Source organism: Gekko japonicus, unplaced genomic scaffold, assembly GCF_001447785.1.
Source record: "Gekko japonicus isolate JY-2015 unplaced genomic scaffold, Gekko_japonicus_V1.1 scaffold1760, whole genome shotgun sequence".
Taxonomy (NCBI): domain Eukaryota; kingdom Metazoa; phylum Chordata; class Lepidosauria; order Squamata; family Gekkonidae; genus Gekko; species Gekko japonicus.
Genome location: NW_015163655.1, coordinates 379,957 through 390,776, shown reverse-complemented (window position 1 = coordinate 390,776; position 10,820 = coordinate 379,957). Strand labels below are relative to the sequence as shown.

At 50.2% G+C, this 10,820-nt stretch overlaps 1 protein-coding gene across 1 annotated transcript in view; it reads left to right on the top strand.

Annotated features, from left to right (window-relative positions):
* The first annotated feature begins 7,133 nt into the window (after nucleotides 1-7,133).
* STC2 (stanniocalcin 2) overlaps nucleotides 7,134-10,820 on the top strand; it is an 18,884-nt gene continuing 15,197 nt past the window's right edge. Inside the window, exons 1-2 of the mRNA XM_015407699.1 lie at nucleotides 7,134-7,463; nucleotides 9,425-9,567. Of these exons, the coding sequence (XP_015263185.1) occupies nucleotides 7,313-7,463; nucleotides 9,425-9,567 (294 nt within the window). The 5' untranslated portion in view covers nucleotides 7,134-7,312. The remainder of the gene's footprint in view (nucleotides 7,464-9,424; nucleotides 9,568-10,820) is intronic.

Below are 10,820 nucleotides of genomic sequence, written 5' to 3'. Positions count from 1 at the left end.
CCCCCCAGATGACCTTGCCCAGAGTGATCCGGTGGTCCGTCTTCCTGGCAGGATACAGCTACTCACTCCTCCACAGGCCCGGGAAAGCGATGGCCCACGCCGATGTCCGGAGTCGCCTCCCTCTGCCCTCGTCGGACCCAGACCCCGCTCCCGCCAACCAGATAGGGCTCCTGGAAACGCTGCCTGACCAGCCAGTTCACGTCCGGGAGGTCGCCCGGCGCATCGCCAAGGATCCGATCCTCTGCCGCGTCCTGGACTGGGTGAGGAGGGGGTGGCCTACGGCCGCAGCGGGGCCCAAGTTCGCGGCCTTCGCCTCCCGCAAAGACGAGCTGTCGTCCCATAAAGGTTGCATGTTGTGGGGCGGCCGGGTGGTGATCCCCTCTCTATCTAAGAGTGGGTGCTAACGGCGCCTACACGAGGCACACCCGGGCGTGGTGCAGATGAAGGCCCTGGCCCGGAGTTACGTATGGTAGCCAGGCCTGGATCAGGACATTGAGAGACTAGTGAAGCAATGTCAGCCCTGCCAAGCCTCCCGACCGGAACCGCCCAGAACCCCCATGAGGACTTGGGAGTCCTCTCATAAACCGTGGTCCAGGCTACATCTGGACTTTGCGGGCGCCTACAGCAAGTGGCTAGAGGTGGTACCGGTGTCGTCAACCTCCTCCAAGGCGGCTATCCGTGCGATGAGGCAAATCTTTAGTGCCCACGGCCTCCCTGACACGTTGGTCACGGACAATGGAACGGCCTTCACCTCGAGTGAATTTCAAGAATTCACTACGTATTGCGGAATCCGCCACGTCAGAGCCGCCCCCTTTCACCCCGCAACAAACGGCCAAGCCGAGCGCATGGTGCGCACCACCAAGGAGGCGCTCCGCCGATTCGAGAGCCGCGACTGGGATTACAAATTGGCAACATTCCTATTCGGCCAAAGAACCACGCCACACTCGGCAACGGGCCACAGTCCCGCCGAACTTCTGATGGGTCGTCGTCTAACCTCCCGACTCGATCGGCTGCACCCGGACCGGGCACCCAAGGAAGAACCAGCGACGGAAGCACCGGAGGCAGCGCGAGGGTTCTTTCCAGAAGATCCGGTGTATGCGAGAAACTACGCCAAGGGCCCGCCCTGGATCCCCACTCGCGTGGTCCGAGTGCGAGGGCCCCGGTCGTACGAGGTCACCTGCGAGGATGGGCAACTGCTTCACCGCCACATAGATCAACTGCGGCGGAGGGTCCTTCCTAATGATCCCGAGGATCTGGAATTCCCGGAATCAGCCGAATCAAACCCCCCCCGGCGTCCGAACCACAGACCCCAGCACCTCTACCGGTCACCCTGGACACATGGCCCCAGGACAGCTCGCCGCCACCGTTCCCAGCGGGCCCGAGACCGGGTGCCACACCCAGGGCCCCGGAAGCAGCCACGACCCCGACGCCTGAACTCCGACGCTCAACACGAACCAGGACGGCCCCGGCATATCTCCAGGACTATGTGTGCGGGTAGTCTGGACTATGGGGGGAGGGGTGTAATGTACTCCGCCATGACCACGTGCGCGACCGTTGGGCCATGCGGTCAGGCCGAACAGCAGAGCTTCGCTTCGAGGAGAACAATAGTCCAGCGGATCCTAGCCCGCACCTATCAGAGGGCCAGGTCCGCGGCCGAGAGCCTATGGGACTCTTGGCCACTGTAAATAGCCTATAGGGTTTTAGTGGGTGTGTTTTAGGTGGTGGGTTTCTGAGCATATAAGCCGGCCTGCGAGCCGGCTTACCTTTGTCTTGTTCCTGCTTAATAAAAGTACTTTGCTGAGTCATCTCTTCGGCATCGTGGCAGTAGCTGTTTCCTAACCGGAGGCGGCGGCGGCTTCAGCCTGTGGACACAAAGGTGTCCGATTTTCAAGGAAGGCGCATTCCTTTGGCCGGGAGGGATACCGTGCAGGTTGAGTTCAAGGGGAAATGTGCTAAACTGTCAATGTTGGTCGCTGAAGGGGACCGGGTAAATCTTTTGGGGTTAGACTGGTTCGAGCCACTCGGCATTGGCATTTATGGAGTCAACAAAATGTTTGAAAATAAATGGGATATGTTGTATGACGAGTTCCCTGATGTATTTGGGAATGGGTTAGGGAAGTACAACAGGCCTCCCATTGCATTTGAGTTAGATCCGTCTGTTAAACCAATACGATTAAAGTATCGGAAGGTTCCAATCTCAGTCAAGCCTCGGGTTGAAGAGGAACTAGACAAACTCATTGCTCAGGGAATCCTAGAACCAGTACCTTTCAGTAGGTGGGAAACACCCATCATGACTCCGGTCAAACCGGATGGGTCCGTGCGAATATGCGCGGACTACAAATGCACCCTGAATAAAGCCTTGCAGCAGCACTCGTATCCAGTCCCAGTTATCAGCCACATCCTGGCTTCCCTGGGGGGAGGGAAGCTATTAGCTAAGCTTGACTTAGCTCAGGCATACCAGCAGCTGCCTGTCACACCTGAGGCTGCTGAAGCACAAACCATTGTGACTCACAGAGGGGCATTTAAGGTGAACTGACTCCAATTTGGGGTCAACGTGGCACCGGGAATTTTCCAGGGTCTCATGGAACGATTGTTACGGGGGGTACCTGGTACGGTGCCTTATTTTGACGATGTGTTGATTGCCGGAGGTTCTGAACAAGAATTGTTAAACCGTGTAAAAGAAGTGCTGAAACGTTTCCAGAGTGCCGGGCTAAAGGTAAAGAAATCCAAATGTACCCTCGGGGTTGACAGTGTGGAGTTTCTAGGTTTTCGCATAGATGAAAAAGGGGTACACCCCACAGGCGCAAAGGTGGAGGCTATTCAGAATGCCCCCAGGCCAGCTGGTAAAAAGGAGCTGCAATCATTCCTTGGTTTGCTTAATTTTTACCATGCATTTTTACCACACAAGGCATCAGTGGCAGCACCCTTGCATGCACTTTTGCATAAAGAGGCAAAATGGAAATGGGGACAAGCTGAAGACAGGGCTTTTGAGGGAGTTAAGGAGCTGTTGACATCTAATGATGTGTTGACTCATTATGATGAGCAAAAGCTCCTGGTGTTAGCGACGGACGCTTCACCTTTTGGAGTAGGCGCAGTTTTGAGCCACCTGATGCCTGATGGGAGCGAAGCGCCTATCGCTTTTTACTCGAGGTCTCTATCTGCGGCAGAGAGGAACTATGCCCAGATAGATAAAGAAGGTCTGGCGTTAGTAACGGCTGTCAAAAAGTTCCATGATTTTATTTTTGGCAGGAGGTTTTTATTGGTAACTGACCACAAGCCGCTACTGGGGATTTTTGCGCCCGATAAGCAACTGCCTAACGTTATGTCCCCACGTATGCTTAGATGGGCAATATTTTTACAGGCGTACGATTTTGACCTGGAACACCGGCCCGGTAAGGCCATAGGGCATGCTGATGCACTCAGCCGTTGTCCCTTACCTAACCAAGGAACAGACCCAGCTCCTGCCTGCGAGGTTTTGGCTATTGACGAGCTGCCCCAGGCACCAGTCTCCTCCAAGGAAATCGCAGTGTTCACAGCAAAGGACAGTGTGTTGTCACGTGTCCTTAACTGGGTTTGGAGGGGGTGGCCAGGAGGACTGGAGCCTGAATTCAAACCGTACAAAGCCCGCCAAAAGGAACTGTCAATCTCTAAAGGTTGCATTCTTTGGGGAAACAGGGTGGTGGTTCCTGACAAACTCAGGGGCCGAGTACTCGAATCCTTACATGAGGGGCACCCAGGCATGGTGCATATGAAGGCACTGGCACGAGGGTACGTTTGGTGGCCTGGGCTTGATTCCGAAATTGAGGAATGGGTTCAGGGATGTATGCTGTGCCAACAAAACAGACCGGAGCCTCCACAAGCTTCCCCTCAGAGGTGGGAGTCAACGGGAAAACCGTGGTCTAGGCTGCATATCGATTTTGCAGGCCCAGTACAAGGGCAAATGTTCCTCATTCTGGTAGACTCAATGTCCAAATGGTTGGAAGTGGTGCATATGAAATCGACCATGTCCATAGCTGTGATTCATGCGCTGCGCTGGCTCTTCGCAACCCACGGACTGCCGGACGTATTAGTCAGCAACAACGGGCCCCAATTCACATCACAGGAATTTACGCAATTCCTAGCTGACAATGGCATTTGCCAGGTTACCTCTGCCCCGTTCCACCCAGCATCCAATGGGCAGTCTGAGAGGATGGTTAGGACGGCTAAAGAGGCCCTTGGGAAGATGTGTGGACTGGAATCAAAGGTTGGGTTCTTTCCTGTTGCGGCAGCACACCACCCCCTGTAGTACTACGGGCCGTAGTCCAGCCGAGATGTTAATGGGCCGACGCCTCCCCACTCGTTTAAACCGGCTACATCCGGATCTAAACGAGGAACAGGCCGAGCACAATGATTCCCAACCGAAAGTGCGCATGTTTGAGACGGGAGACAAGGTCTTTGCCAGAAACTACGCAAGTGGGCATTCGTGGATCCCGGGGGTAGTGGGTGAGTGTGTAGGCACCCGCATGTATGTGGTCAAGCTGGCTGATGGCAGGAAATGGTGGCGCCACATAGACCAGCTAAGGAGACGTTGGGTGAAGGACAGCGCTGACTCTCCGACAGCTGAGTCCCCCGAACCAGCGTACAGTCCTCCTGACACAGAGGTAAGTACGAACCCCGAAGCAGGGCAGACCTCCCTTCGAGGCTGCAATCCCCGAGAGTGTGTCTGACCCAGTTAGCAACAAGCCCATAGCTGAACCACAGTTAAGTGTGCCCACTGAGCCTGCACTGCTTCGCAGATCTCAGCGTACGCGGCAAACACCCACGTACCTAAAGGACTATGACTGCAATAAAGTGTATGGTGTTGGCTGATGTACCATTATTTTAACCTGTAAATGTGAAAAATGTATGATGTCTTAACTTAGGGGGGAGGAATTGTAATGTATTGAAAAGTCTTACTGAAATCGCCTCATTCAACTCCCATGTTAAGCTTGAGCCTGACAAAGGCTCCCCAGGACTAATTTCCTATTGGTCGCCATTCAACAGCGACCAATCAGAACTGTTCCAGTTCCCTGCGAAGGAAAGACTCTCATTGGTTCTTATCCGCACAACCTCATTGGTTGTTTATTGTAAATAGGCGTGGCTATGTTAGCCCGGAAATGTTTAAAAGGAGCCTAGCTCCCAATGTTAATCTGTTCTGGTTATGAATGTGTTGTTCCTTACTTCAATAAAGCTGATTCACTTACTGAAATCACTCTCCGGATCTTTGTTAGTAGCAATCTAACACTACACATTCACATGACTTAAAAACAAACAAACCTGTACACCAAGGTTGTTATGCTTTTTTTTTTAATGTAGTAAGCCAAGACATAAGAATCCCCACATTCTGAAGTATGTACATGCTGAATTGATCTGGCCTTATTCCTTCACAAGAGCTTGTCCTCGACAAAGAAACTTAGTGGACAATCAAATGCTGGTCCGCAGATTGTACTGAAAAGAAAGGATGTTTCTATAAGCGACGCTGAAAGGCATTGAGAAAGAGGGGCGGGGGAGGTGAGGAGTCCTCCATGGCTGCATGGCGGAGTGTCACGTCTTCCTCCCAGGGGCAACCTTCACTTCAGGAGGTGTGAATGGATTTTCTCAAGTGCACTTTGACAGCTGGGCGCAAGAGGAGCGCAGCAGCGGCAGCAACAGCTGGAGACATTCCTCACTTGCTCCCCCCCCTCCTCGTGCGAGAAGCGGGCTGTCCCTAACCAGGAACGCCTGGGTTCGCCCTCCTCTTCCTCCTCGTCGGCTCGCGACGCTGCAACAGCCAGCCAGCGCAGCGCGAGGCGCGCTTCCCTCCAAGAAGTCGTAGGAGGCTGACGTCGTGTCTGATGAAACAGAGCTGGTCGATTGCTGCAGCGAGGGCGTCAGGAGCACCCCACACAATCCCAATCACCTGCCGGGGGCTTCCTCCAGCGGCTCCTCCGCCATAACAAGAGAGGGGGAGGAGCTTTTTGTAGCCAGCTGCCGCCGGATTGCTCGACCGGAAGGCTTGAGGTGGGAATCCCGAAAGCACCATTGCGCTTCCCGAAGGCAGGTTCCCGCCCTGAAGCCGTACCTTAATGCGGATGGCTGTTCATGGACGGAAGGAATGCAGGATCGGAGCCTGCCTGACAAAAAGGCTGACCAGTGCACATAAGCCAGAGCTGATGCAAGCGCTGCAGTGGGGCTGCACAAGGAAAAACTGTGCTCCCCCCAACGAAACCCGGAGCATCGCTTCAAGAGAATCGGGAAGGGAAAACAGGATGGAGAAGTCACCTAAAAGACAAATTCGAATCAAACTTTTCTCTCAGACACACACACACCCTTGGGCTTGCCTTGGCAATTCGTTTTCTCCGGTTATTATTGTTAGGTAGGGGTGAGAGAGAAGTATTTCTTCCATGTGAGCATGCAAATAATATGAACCAAGATTAATAAAGCATGCAGTCTGAAATGCAAGTATTAGTCCCGACATGTGGGTTTTGTCCTTTTGGGAGGATTCGGGAGCGTAAAATCAGACCCCCTACCCTTTTCTCTCCAAGCAACATGTGCAAATTGCAAATACCGTGGGCTCTCCGGATGGCATGTACATGCGCTGCCTAGCCGCCTGGGTCGCCTGCACAACAGCCTGCCTTTCTTCGCAGCTCTCGCACTGTCCGCTTCAGTCGTGCTTTACAAGGCAAGGATGACGGGGGGGGGGGGGGAGAATAAGTATTCCTCATAGACAGCAAAAGGAATAGATCTGTAAATTGCCGGGTGTAAACGATCTGACCACTTTTTCCAGTCTGCTGAACAACCGCAGCATTATGGGTTCATCGGTGGTCTTCGCGCTTGCAATAACTTGCTAACCAACCCCGCTCCAGTTTTAACAACTTTTTTTTTTTTTGCAAGGCTTTTGTCTTGATTGGATTGCTTGGCCGCAATCGCTCCTTGCATACTTTTGCAACCTGCTGCTGTTTGCAGCGAGTTCTGCTCCCAAAATATAGTTCCTCGCAGGATTGTGTAGTAGTTGAGTGCAGGCCCCGCCCCCTGAGCGTGGTGTCAGAGCGAAATAGAAGCTCCGGTTGGTCGGGTCGGCGGACAACATCTGCTCGACTCCTTCATTCAAGTGACACCAGAGCTTTCAGGGATATTTGAGGCACCATCCCTTCCCTTTCCCGGCCACTTCTCGCACTTGTACCCGCTCTGGTGGTACGCCCTGAGTGCTGGTGTAGAGACCCGGGGAGCTCTCGACTGCTTAGCCCTTTTTGCAAAGAGGCGAGGAGTGAGAGGGGGCCAGGCCTTCAAGCGGTGTGGGTGGAAAATCAGGACCATGTGTGCAGAGTGGTTTGGGAAATTAGTTACCGTGGCGTTGGTCTTTGCAAGCTTTGAGCCGGCCGTGGGCACAGAAACCACCAGTCCACCGGACGGTGCCCAAGACAGAGCTCCTCACCAAAAAGGGCGGCTGTCTTTGCAAGATACAGGTATGTGTTTTGTGTTCGTTGTTTCCCCCGAAACATTGCTGTGTAGTTCGGAAGGCGTTTTCGACAGGAATCCGCTGAAGCGCGTTAGTGTTACGTGTATCTGTGTAATTCTGGATTATGAGAATGCACTGGAATGAGCATCGTTATTTCACGAAGAGGGGTGACAAGCCCCATATCATAGAGATGCTTCCCGGCTGCTTTGAAAGCTCTCGCTCGCCAAGCACGTGTTCTCCCATTTGAACTCCGGAGGCAGGCGCCTGGCCGCTCTTCTAGCCAGCCTAGTGCCTTCAATAGGCAAAAGAAACCCAGCAACACAGGTAGAAATAGAGCATTAGTGTAAAAGTTAGATCGAGTGGTAATTATAAACCTGCGTTTTTATGGACCTTAAGACAGAAACAAAGACTTTAATAACTAGGACCACGGGAGCGCTTTGCGTGCCTTTGCGCGTTGCAAAACTGGGCAGCTCGAATCCTTTAATATTATACATGATTCCGGAGGCAAAAGTCGGGAACGGGGGAGCATTTGCTAGTTCAAAAGATGCTGCCGGAACACCAGTTAAGCATGCGATTGCAGCGGGAAAAAGAAAAAAAAAAGAACACTTTAAATGTGCAAGGGTAAGTACAAACGAGCCGAACTGCGGAGTCCCTTTTTCTGCCGAGGGAGGCATGCCATGATGCAGCTGATCAAGGAGGATTCTGTTCTTCACTTCTCCTTACTGTGATCTTTTTGATGGGCAGAAGACACAATGCAGTGTCCCTTCCTTGGAGGAAAGGGATCCTAGAAAGAGAGACAAGCTTTTGACTCTTACAAAGCATGGGCTGAAAGGAGGCAGGGATGTAGTCTCCATACACTCACACTTCAACTGTGTCCTCGCTGGCTATTGTGATCCTTTAGTTAAATGCACACACCGGTAGGAATGCACAACTGTCCATTAAAGACTGCCACGTGTGAATCACTGCTCTGTGCAGTTCTCAGGATGCTTGAGCCAGGACATGTGATCGGAACTCTTCCTATCCCACCAGTGCCAACACAAGCACTACAGCTGGGTTCCTGGATGCACATGCACACCCCCAGGTCCAGGCGGCACACTTATACAACACTTGACAAAGAGCCCTTTTTTCCCCATTTTCTGTGTGCAACTTCTCTTGTGTGTATAAAACACAACACAGCGATGATCCTCCACTGACGGGAAGGAGGTAGAACTGCCAATCCGTGGTGACTTTTGTGCACCCTTGTCCAAGCATGTTCTTTTTACGAGGAAAGGAGAACTTCTGTCCGTGGTCTTTAATTTGGGCTTTTCAATATGAGTTTTCTTTGCAGGATATTAAACCTAAGGTTGGCATGTACTCAGCCTTTGTAAGTTCAGTCAGTTCTCTTTTTCTTTCATGAATTCAAATAAAAGCGGCGGGGGAGGGGAGGGCGGCACTTCTGTGATCTGAAGCAACTGGTCCAAGGAAGAAGACTGGCTCTTGGGCTCTCAGCATTCTCACCCATAGTTCAGTTTGAAGTTTCCCTGCAGCTTCTCCTTGTCTTCCTTGCACTTGAAAAAAAAAGTTAATTCTCAAAATGGTATGTATTTTGATCTGAACACATTCATGCAATATCTGGTGGAGCTGCACTCTTCAGAAACACTGTATAGTGAAAAAAGGAAAAACAGATTGACCTTTGGCTCCTGTGCCTTAATGTTAAAAAGTTGGCTGTTTTATTGCATCTGCACGATTACCAGGTAGCAAACCGCTTTTATCACACAGCCGATTCCTGTAATGCTTAAACTCATCTGATTGTGCTGTGAAAATCCAAGGAGTAAATAGTGCATTAAAATGTGTTAGCAAAAAGGTTTTGTCCTGCATCAGGGAGACTGAATGGTGGTAGGGGGCTTGTAAGTGGCTTCAGTAATTTGGAGGACATGTGCTTATAAAAAAAAGTTTTAGAAATTGACAGTGATGGTTATTGATTTTCAGCTGAAATCCAGCACTGCCTGGTCAATGCTGGTGACGTGGGATGCAGTGTGTTTGAGTGCTTTGAAAACAACTCCTGTGAGATCCGAGGCTTACATGAAATCTGTATGACATTCCTTCACAATGCTGGAAAATTTGATGCCCAGGTAAGCATAACAAAACTGAAAAGTGTAACAGTGAGGCAAGCAGGCTTCGAAGTTGCTAATATTGAATTAAAAGGGTTTTCTTTTCTTGCTTTGACCCAACTCCCTATCTTCATTTATGTGAATTAATTTCTATCTTAACATAGTGTTTAGAAATGTCTTTATAACATTCTATCTCAGCTTCATCATCCACTCTTCATCTTTTTTTAGCACCCAAACACATGTGCCATAGCTTGGTATCAAGTTTCACCAATTAGGAAAAAAAGACATTACAGTTTACTTAATGAGGCCATATAGGAGTACTTAGTTGAAAATTATGTTACTAAGGCTTATAAAACCAAAGATTTGTTGTACTAAAGACCTAACCCATCCTTTCACATACACTTGGCAACTCATTGCTTGTAATTGTTGCTTGTTGAGAACATGGACAAAAATGAATTTGATACATATGCTAGAAGATGACCTTTTTTGTCCCCTTGAACAATTGCCAAAGAGGCTCACAATCTAAATATGATTTAAGTGTGCGGGGGAGAACCAGATACACAGAGTAGAGGTTCCATTGCTGAAGAAACAAGCCATTGTTTAGTTTTTTTAAAAAAAACCAAAACTGTTGCTTATCTGTTCAGTAGTGGGAACTGCTGTAAAACCAGTATCAAAACCTATAATTTAATTGACTCTCATCCTGGATTCATAGATCTTAGTACTGTGTGAAAAGAATTGTCCAAAACATTTTGACTCCTGAGACAAATGACACCTTCAAGCTTAGTGAGTAATTTAATAGTAAATGCTGCCCTGACCTGGGATGGGCCAGGCTAGCCTAATCTTGTCAGGTCTTGGAAGCTAAGTAAGGTCGGACCTGGTTAATGCTTGGATGGATGACCACCAAGGAAGTCAGTGGTTGCTACGCAGAAGCAGGAAAACCCTACAGGGCTACTGTAAATCAGCTGCTACTAAGTGGAGCTCCTCAGTCCAAACACAGATTGTTAATCAGAAATATTTTTTTCTGAATCAGTTATGCTGTGCCAAAACTTAAATCTGGCACACTTTCTATGATTGGTCAAATACATTTCTGCAAGGTATCACATGCAGCAGCCCCTCTCTACTGCTGCTTTTTTCAAGCTAGTCCTTGGCTCTCCACCAGTGTCAAAGTACATTCCGTAGGCAGTGTTGTGGTATTAAGTTTGCCTTCTTTGTTTTCTCTCTAAACCATTTGTGCATCATTGAAGCATCCTGTTATTATGCCTTATACAGCTACA